At 39.7% G+C, this 17649-nt stretch overlaps 1 protein-coding gene across 1 annotated transcript; it reads right to left on the bottom strand.

Moving 5' to 3' along the window:
• Nucleotides 1-310: 310 nt before the first annotated feature.
• Nucleotides 311-12548, bottom strand: CHORDC1 (cysteine and histidine rich domain containing 1). The gene is made up of 11 exons (XM_065729970.1): nucleotides 12404-12548; nucleotides 8134-8183; nucleotides 6689-6745; nucleotides 6101-6261; nucleotides 5490-5590; nucleotides 4612-4670; nucleotides 3494-3564; nucleotides 3167-3272; nucleotides 1925-2044; nucleotides 1353-1415; nucleotides 311-825 (listed from the first exon to the last, which is right to left on the bottom strand). The coding sequence occupies exons 1-11, from the start codon at nucleotides 12465-12467 to the stop codon at nucleotides 682-684; spliced, it is 996 nt and encodes a 331-aa protein (XP_065586042.1). The 5' UTR covers nucleotides 12468-12548; the 3' UTR covers nucleotides 311-681.
• Between the last annotated feature and the right edge of the window lie 5101 nt (nucleotides 12549-17649).

Here is a 17649-nt window from a genome sequence, read left to right on the forward strand (position 1 = left end):
ATCAAGCAGCAAAGGTACAAGAGTAAGAAATATCCCCTCTTGCCACCTTTGTTTTTGTTTTAATTTGATCTCCTGCATTTATGTTTGAAAGACAGCAAGTCAGAAGTACCGAAGCTCTTATCAAAATACCTTTTATTCCATCCCTTTACAGCCAGCAGGTATTGAAACAAACGTTAGTTCCAGCAGACAAAAACAGAAGTCTACAAGTGCTCTTTAACATTTACTATCATATTTAATTTAGACATGGAATTGCATGTTCATCAAGTCAAAAACTCAGGCTTTTTTCCCTTTAATATCATGTGCTTCATGATGAAAAGTGCTGATTCTAGCATGTACTACTAAAAAGACTCAGTCTCAACACAACACCTGAAAAATGAACGCACTGCGGGCTGACAGCACGTCTGTTTGCATGGTCAGTGCATAGCAGGTAAGCTGAGGCAATAGCTCTTATTTTAAATCTTCACAGAGTCACTCCAACTAGAATAAATATTCTCATGGGAGTGAGAGCAGAAGAAACAGCTGTTACTCCTGAAGCTGACACTTACATTCGCTGTGCATTAGAACTTTGTTGTGGAACGGAATAAGATCTAACAATAAAAAAAAACCTATATAAAAATTAAATACTTTGATTACAGTAGCAAGTCACCACTTCGCTATAGGAAATCTTGTCTCTTGGAATTATTATTGATCTGAATCCTCATTTTTTTGTTGGGTGTTGGATGCTGGTAATTCAAGACTTGCCCATAACAGAGGCTCTGCTTTTCGCATAGTAACCTCAATCTTTGTCGCCGTCATGTTCACATAACTCCTCTTTACATCAATTACCTGAAACAGAGAACACATTTCACACTTTGCCTCAAGCAAAAGGCATTCTGAAGTTCTGGAATCAAGTTAGGAAGAGAATCTTATCATTAGATATCAGCAAGTATTTAGGCAGATGAAATGCACTCTTGTCTGGAAAAAATCAACTCTGTCACTCCCAAGCAACCAACGCGTGTCCGGGCACGCAGCACACACACGGGAACAGCGCACACAATGTGCATCCAAGGTATCATGGCAAGGGTTTCCTGTGACATAGCTATCATATTCAGGATAAGATCTTAGGATAACTTAACTCAAGGGATTTGAAGAGGTCACCTCATCTAAGCTGCTCCTCTAAAAAGAGTCAAATCATCACCCAGGGCATTAGTGTTAGATTTAATTACTGAATGATACACAGTTGAATTTCTTCCAATAAACAAAGTAAGCAGGAAAAATAACTGCTCATAAAGAGAGGCAGTTAGGAACACAGAAACAGCTGAGGCTTTGTGTGTTGTGTTTGTTTTCAATAGAAAAATGATTCTTATACTTACTCCCCATAATTTCACATTGTGATGAAATTCCTTTTCTCCTTCAAATACAATATGGATGTTTAACTGAAGAGAAACAAAAGCAGAAAATTTAGTCAGACTACGGAGATGAGGCACCTCACCTCAACAGCGTTTAAGCATGCCTAGGTCAAACAGTCAAACATACTACATTAGGACTCAGAACCTACACACAGAAGTGAAAATACATTCTGTCAGATTGTGATACAGTACCACAGTGTGTGCATGCAGGAAACTGTTGCACTGTCTCCAAAGGAGTGATTAAGAAATCACAGAAACATTTTATATCTCTTTAAGTATTAGTGCCTGCAAAGCTGCATACCATCAAGAACAAGATTCAGTTATTTAAGTCAAATACAATGAAATTACAGGTCTGTAATTAATGGAAGTGCATCACAGTGAGGATTTAATTGCAGAAGTCTAATTAAAGGTTCTTTATGCAGCCTTTAAAAAAAAGCATTCAAGTACAGCTATCTCAACAGGAAGGAAAAAAAAAACCCAAGCAACATACATTTAAACACAAGGCTCAAGAATGGCATCTTTAAGGAGATACTCACCATTGTGCTATTTGCTTCTACATAGCTTAGATCAGGAACAGAGTTCTTAGCATATATAGAAACAGTCACTTCTCCTCCAGTCTGATGCCAATCATGCCTGCATGGAACTACTTTCTTTCCCTGCATAAGGAGAAGATCATGGAAGAAACACATCCAGAACTATTAGGATTAATAATAGTAATTAAATAATAATATTAATAAAATAATCGAGGACTAATCCTAGTGCTGCTTCAACAGTCAATCAACAAAGCTAGGATATGACTACATGCTGAGATAAGAGTGCAAAATACTTATATATACACTATATGTACATACATGTATATAACTTCAATAAATACACATTCATGATAGAGAATATGGGGAAAAAAAGAGGGGCACTGTGATGAAATGAGGTAGTAATGTTCTCCGTCAGATCAACCTTCTTTTCCAGGCTAGAGTTATCCAGCAGGTAGTAGTATGGAGTGTAACAGAAAAAGGAAGCCAGGACTCAAGAAATTTTCATATTACTACAAAAAATTAAGCATTCCTCTTTGTTTGTTCTTAATGCATGAAAAAACGAAATAATAAAACAAACAAAAACGACACAAAACCCACACTCAAACAGCAAGCAAGTTGAAGCCCATACCTGAATACAAACACTGAATGCATTTCTTAACATTTGAGTACATACTTTACAAGGACACTTGCTCGCTTTACATTTATCACTTCAAATTTTCTGTTTGTTATTTATGTGCCTGAAACCACTGCTGAAGTACAAGCAAATCTTAAAAGCAAGCAGCAATTTTGTGACTGAGGAAGTAAAGCACTTGGAAAGCAGTTGTTATGAGGAACAGAATCTCATCTTCTGTTATAAATCTTTGATTTTCTTTTGCTAAATAACACTTATGTTTGCTGCATCAAACTGAATTTACCTCAGGAATGAAGACTATAAAAACATGTGTAAAGCTGCACACAACAGTACAACTTTTTGTTAAAGCTGAATTTGCCAACAACACGTTCACATTTATGTATCCATTAAGGCAAAGAAAGACTGAAGCATACCTGTGATAGAGTACTAACACAGAGTATTTCAAACTCCTTTTCTGTCCTGCCATGCTGTGCACAGTATCCCACGTATTATTTCATTGGTAGTGATCTAAAGCAGCTCAACTATGGTAAAATCCCCATACAAGCTATGCACTACATTGCAGTACTGAAAGCTTGCAGTGACCAGCTGCATAAAGCAATGCCAGCGGTACTCACCGCATCCTTTTTAGTCCACACATGTGTTCCTGTTGTGCAGCCTTCCTGAGCTAAGAACGTATTGAAGTCGGATGTTTTCCTTTTACAGCAGCTCCAATACTTCATCCTTTAAAGTTTGCAAAGAACGTAATCAAAAAACAATCTTCAGGACACTACTGTGAATGCTTGCAATCATTCCCTTAAGCAGAACTGCCATTAATTTAGTAGACTGTTTTTCAATCATTACCATTTTCGACTGGAAGAAATTCAGAATGAATACAAAACAGCATCTATGACAAAAGCAGTAGCAGATAAAAGACAAATTAAAAAACTAAACTGAGTACTAACCCTTCATGAAATATAGGCACGCCGGAGTGGTACTGACACACTTCTTCAGTGCTGTGCAGCCCTTGGTATGTCTAGTGAAAAAAGATTTGAAGGTTTTTACTGTTATAGGAAGGTGGAACAGAGTTAAAAAACACAAAAAACAGAACTAGAGAAAAGACAAACAGAACACAACCCACAGTAGGAACACTGAACAAAGTAAGAGAAAGCTTTTCAACAGTTAATCTAAGATCAGTGGCTTGTTGTAGAACCACTATTTTGAAAAGCTGCCTCCATTCACAAAAGCTTCCCTGGCACACCATTCCTACAAGCAAAGCTTTGTACTGCTTCAGTGGAACACAGTATCACTGTCATCACTGATGTTCTCAGAGGCCCCCTGGAAAATACTCTAAAATTCAGAAAGAAAGCACTTAAATAAAGTTGCTATTCACAAAAAAACACGGATTCTTAAAATAAAGACAATCAGACATGCCTCTCTGACACTGCACACCACATCAATGCTTCTAATACAAACAAGTGAATTCTATACATCTCTCTCACCAGTTTCAAAAGCCCCACATTTAGCAGAGGTACAGTGAACTACCTATTTTAGTTCTACTTTTCTGTACATAACAAAGGCAGCAGCAAAAAAACCCACTGTAAATGTCTGTTTAAATGACCACGTAGTAAAAAGGCTGAGTTCAGTGTCAAAAGTGTTAACACATTTTCTTTTGGGATTCTGCTGGCAGGAAGCATTAAGAGGCCATGGCTGGAGATGCTTCTGAAGTATATACTGGTGTATGTAAGAGCAATTCAAGTGTTAACAATAAGCCACCTCTTACCAATATTTTATTTAGCATTTCAAGTTTAAATGCTTCAGCACTGTATGCTTGGTAAGATTAATAATTACAAGTTCAGGATGGATCTCCAAAGAAAGAACTCTTAGACCTATGCATGCACAACACTATCAGCCCATGTTTGTTGTATGTTAACAACTGTGTATTTGTTAAGCCCAGTGGACTTTATCCTACTTCCAGTCAATCTGTAGCAGAAAAAAATAAGAAAGAACAACAAACAAAAGAACAGAATTGTGCACATAATAGTTTAGGAATAGGGCATAAAGGTGGAACTGAATGACTTACTTTTGAACAGCCTGCATTTTTACATGGTGTCCCAATCTTGATTTCATCACTGTCCTCCTCTACAAACAGAATCACATTATAGACAAAAAAAACCCAGCTGAAGTTTACAATGTACATTTTGCTGGTGAAGAGAATTCAAAGGAATTAAGGAGCAGATTACAAAACAAACAGGCAAACTTCTGCTTGTTATTCAAGTCTTCCAGAAAGGTACAAAGAAACAGAAATTATGCAAATATTCCAATAACTTCATTATTTCTGCATCAGATTTTGAGTTCTATACATTTACACTGTTTTAAGAGGAAGGAAAAAAATAAGGATGAAAAGGATTACTACAATCATACACAAAGGGAAACTATCACAAGACAACAATCACTCATTATGTTTGTTTTGTAAGACTAAGACTACAAAAGGTTCCAACTGCTGCCTATAAATAGACACGAGCAAAGAATCTGAATACTAAGTAGAAAGAAAAGCTGATGACAGCTTTTGCTAAGACACAAAAGGGTACAAAATTGCCATAAATGCAAAGATTGACTTCGGCAATTCTAGTGTCTCTAAAGGAATTAGATTTGAAGTGATCAGTGGGAGAAAAAGAGGAAAAGAAGGGAAAACCAACCAGTTTTCAGGAGAATGTCACCTGTTACCAATAAGCAGCTCCAATAAGTGCAGTGGGAACTTATTGCTCCTACTACACAGATCCCCAAATTGTTCACATTTAACTTGGATTATAATTCTACAGGTGGAAAGTTATCTCCCACCTTATTAAGAATATGAACTATGTTGTCAAATAACTGCACCAGACAGAAATGACAAAAAAATAGGACTTATTTGTCAGACAGAAAGTGTCTCCTACCTACTAAACCTCCCCATATCCTTACCTTTTTTCTCTTCATTTTCTGATGAGAGCTTCAGTTTATCTAGTGCTTGCTTCAGCGAAGCTGACACTTTCAGCTGCAAATTTGTCATTGGCTCATCTGGGCTAAAGAAACATCCATGGAAAATAATTGACAAAAAATGACAGTATTAACTTTTGATCTTGCGATAAGGCTCTTCCTTTCTGATCTCCTTTACAATAACAGATTCCCAAGTGTCCACTCTTACAGATTAGAAATGTCAAATACCCAAGTACTCTACAACAAAAACAAATCAGAGAGATTAAGGAATACACATACAAACACCTTAATATGTGTTATGAATATTTGAAATGGTAAACACTACTACAACACTCTTTCTAAGCTACAAAGCTTTATACTGCAGTTTTGGTTTGCCATGAAGCTAAGAGCTCAGAGATCCAGTGTTACCATGTCCTAAACAGAAATCTTTTATCTCCTTTTGAAGTTAGAGATAACATCATCACTGCTACCAAAACCAAACTCTTTGGGATTTTATATACCGTATGAGATGAGCAACACCTAATAATCAAACAAGCTTTAATTTGTGAAATCAAACACAAACCTGGAATAAGAAAAGTGAGTTTTGCATACAATACCTTGGTCTTTTAATTGTTTCCAGTGGTTTTGGTGCTTGAATGATGTGTTCCTGAAATCTGGGTTTCAGTTCAGCTAGCTCCTTTCGCTCAGTGGTACTTTTGACATCTGGTTTAACAGGCTCAGGGGGTTTCTCACTATTATGGAGACCCTTTGTACAGCCCTATTCAGGAAAACATATGCTTTGATGCTTATATATGTATATGGAGTTTATTTTTTGTTGCAATATCATCAAAAACTGCAGTAAGCTCTTGTATATCTCCAGATCCACCTTCCACTTCAACCCACGTGTAATATGGGCCAAAAAGGTAATTGTACAACTATGATGGAAAATATCTATGTACTTCAAAGAAGAATATATTGTTTGTCCTTCATTACTGATAAGTGCAAATAAGTTTTAAGCATGTCTACCAAAGCTTAAAAAATGAGACCCAGATACAACCTTTGTGCAATAAAAGTAGTGCATTTAAGATTTAAGACAGCTGTAAAACAAATAAGCCAACTTTAAACCCGTAAGCAGAAGCACCACTTCATATTTATTGCTGTGATTTGACAAATGTAAAAAACTGTAAACAAACATGAACACGTACCACAATGCTCAAGAAGTCAGAGAAGTCCGTTGTTCTTCTCTTACAGCATGACCAACCCTATAAACATTGGGAACAAAAATAGAACAAATGTGATTGCCCTATTTAGATGCAGCTTATGAAAGACCAGTTCTACTCTTTCAGAAGATGGGACAACATTGTCAATCTCCTGCATTTTTAGAAGGCAAGGACAGCTGTTACATCTGTCATTCCTAGCTCACCCATGCTGCCTTAATCAGAGAATTCACTGAACACAAAGCAACATTTCCATGCCAAGTTAAGTGCTTTAGGTGCCAACTCGAAGTGAGAGAAAGCAGGAAGAAAACCATCTACAGAAAATTGATTAGTTTAATTAGGCCTTGAGTTAGGAAAGCAAGGGTGTGGGGGAAGCAGCTGCCATTTTAAAGAACCATCAACTAAGAGATGGCTCAAGTAAGAGAAAGTAAATGCAGTCATTTGATACCTTTATAATTTCTGTCCTTGTAATTAGGAAGAAGTCTTAAGCACTGTGTTACGAGTACAGTTATAACCTTATAACTATGGGAATTTATGTTCTATAACTGTAATGTACTGTAATGCAACATTACTATCAACTCACAGAAAACATGCTACCCAGCACATCTGCCTCCACGTACCCCAAACCACCACATGGGTGGACATGGGTGAGATGCACTGCCAGCAGAAGCAGGTTCTAAATCCCCTGAAAACCTGTTTGTCCCACAGTTGAGTTCCAAATCCTAAGAAAGGCTGCTAATACTACATCTGTATTGCACTGAACAGCGCTGGGTCCTGGATTCCTGACCTGCTTAACAAGTATTTTCAGTACTTTTTCAGTCTTCCTAAGCAGTTTTCTGTCAAGTAATTCACAACAGGCATTCTAGATATACCGAGTAGATCCTGAAGCAGGAAAACAGTTCAGCAGAATGAATGTGGGCTATGCAGTTGGCCAAAGCACACACACTAGTCACAGATATATTTAATTCATTACTGAAGATTTATCCTGAGAATCCTGGACAGTTACAACAGAGGCACAGGTGAGCAGTCCCAATTTAACCAACATATCAGGTTATCAGATTAACATAATACAATTATTTTCTACGGTGGGCAAATGTCACATTGATGTTACTGCTCCAGTCATATCAAAGCACATGCAGCTGGCCTACGCTCCAAGCAGGTTAGTTAACTGAGAAAGACATCTCTCAGTACTTCCAGAGATCTGTTCAAATGACCTAATTAAACTGCTGAAGAACATTAAAGAAACACGAGGCCCAGGGACTTGCAGGACACTGAAACCATACAGATAAACTTCTTCAGAAGTTTTGCATAATTTCATGGGGTTGGTCAGAAATGATTAAGAGCGGATAGATAGAAGAGAAAGAGGAAAATGAGTGTGCTGTTTTACATATATGGAAAAAAGGTAAGACTGAAAAAGACATTTGCATACTCACTTTGAGAGCATCATGAAAGACTGGCACACCTGGATGATACGTGCATGAATCTAGAAGAAAATGGCTATTATTAATATTCAGACATACCAAGAATTCTCACCCGTTTGATCACAAATGTGCAAGCACTATGAGTTCACTAAAACCCGTGATAATTATCTTGTCCTTACATCACTGCTTGTGGTCTCCAAGGTTGTTTAAGGTCATGAAGTCAATGGCCAATCTTGCACATTCACAACGCAGTCCTGTACAAACACTATGCTAAAATACCTCCTCCATTCACGAACTGCAGATACTCATAGATGTTTATCAACATTACAACTTCTGATGTAGCAACCATTCCTTTTTACTTAATATTTTCAAGTGCAATATAATTGCCTTGGTTATGTAACATTTCTGACATCTACTGTATGGATAGTTTAATGATGTGAGTCAAAAACAGGATGGGAAACACCAGCTACCTTCCAGCCTTTAAAGCAATTTCTTTTATTTTTTTCATGGCAACAGCTCTAATTAAAAATGACAACCAATAACATTTTTTATAAGCCTCCATAAAACATGAGTGTAATACCATATTTCAAACAGTAAGATAAGCAATACACATATTTACTAATATTAACTATATCAGTATAATATATTATATAAATAATACTTACTAATAATCTGCTTACAGATATTAAATGAGCTATAGAAAAATCACTATGCTATACAAGCATCACAGTAGCAGAACTAAGTGTCTACAATGGATTATTTCTGAATGAGAAGACCTAAATTGCTATTTCTGATCCCTGAGAAGTATGTAGATTGAAAAAGAGAAAGGTGCTATTAATCAGTGCTATATTTCTCAAGACCTAAGATGGTTTCATCTTAGAAACAACTCAGGGGCAGCTATCTCTCACATGTCAGATGCAGACAAGCACCTGTTTGTCCACCTGGCCAAGCCCAATCCCTTCTCCTTGCTTCCTTAAGCCCTCTTGGCAGGCAGTGTATTATGTAGCAAACAGCAACCCACTCTCTGCTGCTATCTCATGAAGGCCGTGTGGGCTCCAAAACAGAAGTTGCTGGGGCAAGCAGCTCTACAGTGCTTCAAGAAGAGGCAGTGGGACTTAATCACTAAGCAGTCTGACCATTCTGTGCATCAGAGAATAGCAAAACATCCCTCATTACCATCTGCACTGAGACCAGCAACACTTGTCTAAGTGAAGTTTATATCCATTAAAAATATCCCATATCAGATTAACTGCAAGAAGAGAACGTGACACGTATCAGCAGTAACCTGGACAGGTAAAAGCATGATCTATTTCTGATTTGTGTTAGGTTCAGCTTCCAACCTTTCATTGCTATTCATTTTTTCAACTCACCTCTCCACTGCTGTTAATACCTCTCCTTCAAAAAAAACTTTTTTTTTTTTTTTCAAAGCAACCCTTATTTCTCTCTTGCTCAGATCATTTCTGAAGATGCAAGCACCACAAATTCTTTTTTATTTTAATTAAATGAAAATTTGATACCCAAATCAATTCCAGTCTCACAGTGCACGCACTGTTGTCTGCTACTACCTTACTGCTACATCACTGCTTACTCACTGAAGCACTTTCTTATACTTTTTCTTACATGGCAAAGTGAAAAATAGCCTATAGGTACATAGCCTAAAGGTATTCACCATGGAATCCTGCTGAATTCTTGATGACAAAGCAATGTATGTCTCCATGTATCTTACAAGCTGACCTGCTGCCCTGTGGAAGCACTCCAATAGTCTGCAAGCTATGCTTTACAGCCCAGAAGCAATGGAAGTTCACTTAACTTACTGAACTCCATCCAGCATCTTGGGAAAGTCAGTGTGTTCAAGAGGGTGCTGATTCCACTTCCAACACATTTCTCAGTGTTGGAATAAAACATAGAAAACAGGAAGAGCTTACAAGCAGCTCACAAAGAAAGACTCAGGCTGAGAAAAAAAAATGCTGCAAGGAAGACAATGGATCAGAGGGTGTACTTTAAAGGAACAGAATCTGAATAGTGGAGACCAAAGCTAAAGAAACTTTAAAGGTCAGACAAACTCCAAAAATCCAGGCTACTGCTGCTTTCAATTATACCTCACTCCACCTCAGAAACATGCAAAATAAGTTTTTATCTGCTGTATGATCACACTGATCTTGCAGGTGCAACGCCAACACACCTGATAAATGAAGGAGTGAGTCCTACTGTTCTAGCAACAAACCAAATAAAGCTGCATTAACCAAGATCCCCATTGCGGCCTAAACCAAAAAGTGCTGCAGTGAAGTGAGGAAACTGAGACAAACACACATACATATTTTCAACCCTGTTTGTGAGCACCACCTTTTCAACTGCAGCTAACTTACAGCTAAGCAGTAACTGACCTCTGAAGTACTAGGTTACACCATTGTATTAGTGGCAATATTGGATCCAGGCTTGAAATGGATTAAAAGTGTTCATATTGTCATTAATTTCTAGAGAAATAAAATTCTACTGCCCCTTCTAAAGGGAAGTTCTACATCCAACACTGCACAACACTGACAGTATGCATGTAGCCAGTAGATACTGTACCTGAAATGCATGTTAAATTTCAGCCTTACTAGGCATGCCACAAATGATTTCATAACTGCATTCAGTTACACAAATGTAGTCACACCTTTAATGCTTTCCCTCAGGCTGTTTTTTCTGCCTCTCTTTAAGAGGCACTGAGATCTTTGCATCAGCCACTTGCCACCTGCTCACTTTTAGGGAACAATGACAGTTTCTACAGAAAATATATGCACATTATTTCAGCCATCTGATTCTAAAGAGAACATTAATGGCCTCTTACATCAATCATCACTATGGGAATAACTATTCCGTAGGCTGAAATTGAGAAACATCTATAAGAGCTCTGAGGCCTGTGGGCCTCATTTTCTATTTTTGTTGAGATAAAAAAACCCTAATAACTATTGATCCCAAGCTTGAGTAACAGAATATGTCAATATAAAACTTATCAAAGATCAAAGAATTTGTACTTTGGTGTTTAATATGCGTGTCACTTAATCCCTACAGTACGTTAAATGTTCTCCCCAGCTCTGAAACACTTAAACCTGACAGTGAAAATAGTCTTAGGTATCAAAGTAGCTACCATACTGTTGCTCTTAGTGAAGTTTAGTGATGCTGAAAGCTATAATTTCTCTTCCCCAGCTAGAAATGTTAGACTTGGTCTTCTGAAGTGCACCTGAAAGACTGTGTTTATCATCAGAACTGCTGAGGCTAACACACAGAACTCCAAGATCCAGTAAAATAAACTTTATTGTAGGAAGTTGTCTTTCTTAATCAAAGCATCACACAGTTATCATAGGACAGTGTCCATCAGGTCTGCTCTGCTTGTAACACATACATCAGAAAACAGAGTGAAGAACTGTTGTTATAATAACAAGAACAGGTCATAAAGGCCTAATGAAAGCTTTTCATGTTAAGAAACCTCATCACTTTGTCTTTTGAGCCAAGCAGGGTAGGATAGAATCACAGAACTGCAGGGGTTGGAAGGGACCTCTAGAGATCATCAAGTCCAACCCCCCTGCCAAAGCAGGTTCCCTACACCAGGTTGCACAGGTAGGTGTGCAGGCGGGTCTTGAATATCTCCAGAGAAGGAGACTCCACCACCCCCCTGTGCAGCTGTGCCAGTGCTCCATCACCCTCATGGTAAAGAAGTTCTTGTGCACATTCGTGCAGAACCTCCTGTGCTGCAGTTTCTGTCCATTCCCCCTTGTCCTGTCTCCACACACTGCTGAAAAGAGTCTGGCCTTGCCACTTTGTCCCCCACATCTCAGGTATTTATACACCTGGATCAGGGCCAGCAGTACAAAACTGTGCCCAACTGTGCTGTTACTGGCATTAGCAAGCCTTACACAGAGTGCTGCCTCCCCCCTCTTTGAAAATGTTCATCTCAGAAAAATAAAATTTCAAGCAGTGATTTCTAAGTCATATAGCGCGCACGCCACATCGCATCAACCTATTTCTAAACTCACACCATCACGAGAAAACTCTGCTAATGCAAAAGGCCCACGAGCCGTGGGCAAAGGAGACGCGAGCTGAGAACTCAGATCCCCTTTCTGCAGCCTCACTGGATCCACAAGGACGGCGCGGGTTGGACGGCTCCAGCACTCACAGCAGCCGGCGTGCGGCCGCGGCCTGCCCCGCCACCGGCAGCCCGGCTCCCTCGGGTCCCCGAGCTGGAAGTTGGGGTCAAGGGAGCGCCGTGACGGACCACCCCCCTCCCCCGCCCCATCCTCACCCTCCGTGTTGGTCTCGGGGTCGAAGCGCTGGCCGCAGCCCCGGTTGTAGCACAGCAAGGACATGGCGGCGCTCCGCGGCGCTGAGGGGAGCCCGGCGAAACGGGACGCGGCAGCCGGAAGTCAGAGGGGTGGGGGTGGCGCGGCGGAAGAAGCTGACCGCGGCCTTCCGGAAGCTTCACGAAGCTTCGGGGGAAGGGGAGACCGGGCGGCGGGCACTGCGCATGCGCATGGCTCTGTGGGGGAACATCAATGAGTGCGCATGTGCAGTGCTAGGGCGGGATGATGCAGTGTGCCATCAATGAGTGCGCATGCGCAGTGCTAGGGCGGGAAGGTGTGTGGGGTGGGGCCTGCCTTGCTCTCCAGAGCGGCTTATTGCTATTAAATGACTGCGCTCCTTTGTGGTCAGGAGGCACGCAGCAACCGGTCTGACGCTGGTTCTGTCACGGGGCTCGGCCTCTGATGGTGTAATTGTCTGAGGGCTGTGTAGTCACCACATAAATACATGGCTACATGAAAACGTGGCAATGCTTCGCTTGTTAGGTATAGAATCACCAAGGTTGGAAAAGACCTACATCCAGGCCAACCGTTCACATATCACCAATAGCTCCCACTAAACCATGTCCCTCAACATCCAAATGTTCCTTGAACAGCCCCGTCTCTGTTCCATGTGTGCTTAATTTAAGAAGCGTGTATTAAGGGATCGTCTGCTTTGTGCAGAAATGAGGGCAATCGCATCCGAAATGTAGAGTTCCTCCTGGAAGTTCTGCTCTGGGCTGATAGCACTGCTTGGCTTCTTTGATGTGTTACAACAAAATAACTGCCTGTGTTTGTGTGTGTAAATACAAATAGGTTTCTTCTATCTTAGTATCTGCTACACAGCGTTAGCAGTAGAAATGCAGAGGTGTTCATGAGGCACAGGAAATGGTAAAGCAGACCAAGTAGCAGAGATAAAAACGTCTCCTTAAAGAATGTGGAAAAGGCCTTCAGGAGATTCCTTCCAATGTGATTACCAACTGGAAGTTAATGCCCGTGTGCTCCATTCACTTCACTACGTATCATACCTAAAGATGTGCTGAGTCTGGGTTAAAAAGCAGATATATGATAGAGCCATCAAGACCAAGAGGTTCCTTCAGCTCATTCTTACTCAAAATAAAGCTCCCACAGAGGCTTGGCATAAGATAAACTGCTTTGAACCAAGCAGAGAAAAATAGTCTTGATATTTAGCAGGAGTATTTTAATGAGGTGTAGTAATAACAATTTGCTAAGGAAGGAGTAAGAATATAATTAAGTCTTACGCTTTCTTATTCATATTGAAAACATTTCAATTGTTTCTGTTTGTTGGACAGCTAAGTTTATAAGGAGGAGACTTATGGGAACATACTGCAGGCCTTAATTAGGGTTATCTGCATTGTTGACTTAGGCCAAGAATTGTTCTTAAAACTTGAAATTCACTTTACACACTCTCAACAGAAGTTCCACTTAATAAAAATCTAATTTACATCTGCAAAAACAGTGCTGCGCTCTTCCCGTGCCTGTGGTTGTATTTTAACTGTTGTGTGCATCACGCTTCTGTTTATAAAGAACCAATTTAAATTCCTGTCCTGAGAATATTTGTGGAAGAATTCAAAAACACATTATTCTTCTGACATTACATTTGCTGGATTCAGCAGTAGCATTCTTATTGCCTTAGTAAAGGAGTCTGTTAGAAACGCTAACAAACAAAAGATGAAGGGAGAAAAACAAAATAGAAAATCCATAGAGTTCCCCAGAAGTATCATGTGGTGCTGCTACGCTTCTTCAGTGGTGTAGAAAATTGCTCATAGATTTTCCAGAAGGATCTCCATTAGAAATGTCTTTGTTTCACAGTTCAAAATTTTGTTACGTAAAACAAAATATGTTTCTTTTTTTCTTTTTTTGTCACTGCCTTTCACATCCACGTAATCTGTGCTATGAAGGTTACTGAGCTGCATCTGTCTTCTCTGCACATAATGTGAAGCGGACTCAGTTTTTCTGTTTCCCAGAACAGCATACATGTGAATTCTGTTTTGTAGTTAAGGAGGTCTTCTGAGGCTGTGGATCACCTGCCTACATGAAGCACTGCAGCTCACGGCACACAGTGATCATCTCACAGAGTTTAGATTGTAAAGGCAGTTTCAGTGCTCACGGGAAGGCATAAGGGATTTTCAATCCACTTTTGAAAATTTAGAGTAAACTGTTCAAATAAGATTCAGATGGTCATCTTTCCATGTGTTTTAAGTACATTTTAAAGCTTTGTTTATGATTGAAGAATACAATGGAAGAGGTGTGGAAGCCTCTGTTTTTATCAGATTTGGAATGATAATATCTTTTCAATGGTTTTGCATCCCCAGCATTTAAAACATTGAAAATCTATATTTAATTTTTGATGAGTTTTATCCTTTGATTTACAAAGTCTTCCAAAAGGTTGAAGGAACATTTCTGATGTTTTTAATGACTCACTCTTGTTTTTCTGAGACTCCTTACTAGAGGAAGCAGTGAATGATTCAGGTGTTAATATATATTTTTTTCTTTTTTTTTCAGATCTACTTTATATTTCTCACCTCAGAAAGAGAAGGAAAAATGGAAGCAGTGTTCTACAGCAAACAGATACACATATAAGAAAGTACTGCTGCTGTGAAACTGATCATGCATTAGAGTAGACTTCTGAAGTGGGTGGGAAATGATCTGTCAGTGCTAGTCTGTACAGGCAGTTCAAAAGAAGTTCTACACAGCTTCTTTTGCTGATCAGAGGTGATGACAAAATATGAGAATTGTTCAGATAATGGGCTTTTCTGAAGTAATTCTAGGGATAGGTGAGATTTGATCATTGCATAATTCCACAGAAAACTGCTGTTCTTGATATGGAGTCACTGAGACTGACTGAAAAGCAGTGGCAAAAATCAGTGTCTGGGAAGGGAAGCTACACGTCATCTGCAGTTCAAAGTACTGTGGGGGTCAAACTGGATGATGATGCATCAAAAATCAGTTTGTCTTGCGGTGGAGGAAATTAATCTTCTTCCCAGAGAAAATTTGGGAAGGACTAAAGTGTCAGCAACACATCCATTGGGACCATATTTTCTTTTCTTTCACAGTCCTTTCTGCTTTCACCAAAGTGGAAGTTAGATTGAACTAGTACCACAAGGAATGTGTGTTCACTCCTTATACACAGAGCTGCTGCCCATCCTGTGATGCTGAGAACAGGGAACTCTGGAGATTTAAAGGGAATCTGAGGAGTCTGTGATGGTCAGGACAGGGACTTCTGGTTCAGATCTGGAAATATAAGAATTAAACACAGTTAAAAAAATCCTTTTTTCAGGTAGCTTAGTGATGCTAAAAGTAATGCAGTGATGCTTCATCTCTTTTTTTCTAAGCCTTAGCTGCAGAGTGAACCCTCTTTGATGCAATCTCTACCTTTCTTTACAGCCGTTATGTAGAGCAGTGCTTTGCAGTAACTCGCAATGGTATGTGTATTATAATGATCTTTTTCATCCTTCCTGCAGCTGAAAAAAGGATGAAATACAACAGGACCTATGAATATTTAAAAAATACAAGTCCCTAGATGGGAGAAAATGCTCAGATAAGTCATTTACTTGTAAGTACACATAGTGCGCTAATGCTGTGACCCAAAGGAATTGGAAAATAAAGGATTAGATGAGTACTTGTGAGAGAGAAAAAACAAAACAAAACAATGCCACAATAATTAAGATGTTAAGTTCAGATATTAAAAATGTTCATTTCAACTTGCTCAGTATAGCAAACTGCATAGCTGAGCTGCTTTCTCCAACTATTCGTCCTTTTCCCTTCTTTTTACTAGAAGGAACCAATGTGTACAGTGAATGCTTTTGTGGATGGAGAGGAGGGGTTCTAGCCACCTATTTCAGCAACAGGAGAGCTTTATATCAGATGAAGCGACCTGTTCATTATGGAAAATTATAACCTTTACTCTGTACTCTTTGCTTATGTTTTCACTCCCATTTGGTCAGTACTGCCAGACTCAGACATTCGAGTTGCTCTCTTGGACATTTCCATAGGTCTGACATTGCTTTAAAATAAGGGCATTTAAAGTATTGAAATATTGAATTCTTTATCATCCTGTTTCTGAACCTTTTGTCCAGTCATATACCTTCAGCTGAAGTATGGGTAAGTACTTAAACAAAGAGTACAAGAACAAAGTGCTGATTTTAATGCTTAGCTTTAAGAACAGATTTTACTGATGGTAGAAGTAATAAAGCAGCTAAACAAGTGTGTGATCTGGATTATGCCCTTGTTTTCATACAAGGTCTGCAAGAAATGGGATTCATGTAAAAGTCAACATCCCTATCATTTTTTCTTCTTTGTCCTGTAAAGTTAGTGAGCCTAAATCATCTCTGCAGAAGAAGAAATGTGAGGAGACTTCATGAGACCACATTGTTTGTAAACTATCCTTACAGCAATTAAAACAAATGTGTTTTTCTGTTTGTTGGTATGTTAATGGAATAAATTTGAACCATAGCACTTATAGGTTCATAGGTTTATAAGGTTGGAAAGGACCTACAAGATCATCTAGTCCAACCATCCTCCTATCACTATCCCTACCCAACTACTAAATCAAATCCCTTAGCACCTCATCTAAACGCTTCTTGAACAGCGCTAGGGATGGTGCCTCAACCACCTCCCTAGGCAGGCCATTCCAGTGCCTGACCACTCTTTCAGAGAAAAAATGTTTCCTCAGGTCTAATCTAAATCTTCCCTGGCGCAACTTGTGGCCATTCCCTCTCGTCCTGTCATTACTTATCAGGGAGAAGAGGCTTACCCCCTCCTCACCACAACCCCCCTTCAGGAAGTGGTAGAGTGCAATAAGGTCTCCTCTGAGCCTCCTCTTCTCCAGACTGAACAATCCCAGCTCCCTCAGCCGCTCCTCATAAGACTTGTGCTCCAGACCCCTCCCCAGTTTTGTTGCCCTTCTCTGAACACGCTCCAGGGCCTCAATGTCCTTCTTGTAGTGAGGGGCCCAAAACTGAACACAGTACTCGAGGTGCGGCCGTACCAGAGCTGAGTACAGGGGGATGATCACCTCCCTGCTCCTGCTGGCTACAGTTTCTAATACAGGCCAGGATGCCGTTGGCCTTCTTGGCCACCTGGGCACACTGCCGGCTCATGTTGAGCCGAGCATCAACCAACACCCCCAGGTCCTTCTTTGAGAAGGATGAGAAGTGGAAAGAAACAATTCGATGCGAAGAGGTTTAAT

This window comes from Cyrtonyx montezumae, unplaced genomic scaffold (assembly GCF_038088225.1).
Source record: "Cyrtonyx montezumae isolate F1298 unplaced genomic scaffold, pur_monq_1.0 scaffold_12, whole genome shotgun sequence".
NCBI classification, from domain to species: domain Eukaryota; kingdom Metazoa; phylum Chordata; class Aves; order Galliformes; family Odontophoridae; genus Cyrtonyx; species Cyrtonyx montezumae.

What these genes read in the sequence shown, in the direction of transcription:
- CHORDC1 (XM_065729970.1), bottom strand. Translation starts at nt 12,467, where the DNA reads ATGTCCTTGCTGTGCTACAACCGGGGCTGCGGCCAGCGCTTCGACCCC. An exon ending in TCTTTCATGATGCTCTCAAA is followed by an intron (nt 6,746 to 8,133) that starts GTGAGTATGCAA and finishes CAATGTTTATAG; the next exon opens with GGTTGGTCATGCTGTAAGAG. An exon ending in GAAACAATTAAAAGACCAAG is followed by an intron (nt 5,591 to 6,100) that starts GTATTGTATGCA and finishes ATGTTTCTTTAG; the next exon opens with CCCAGATGAGCCAATGACAA.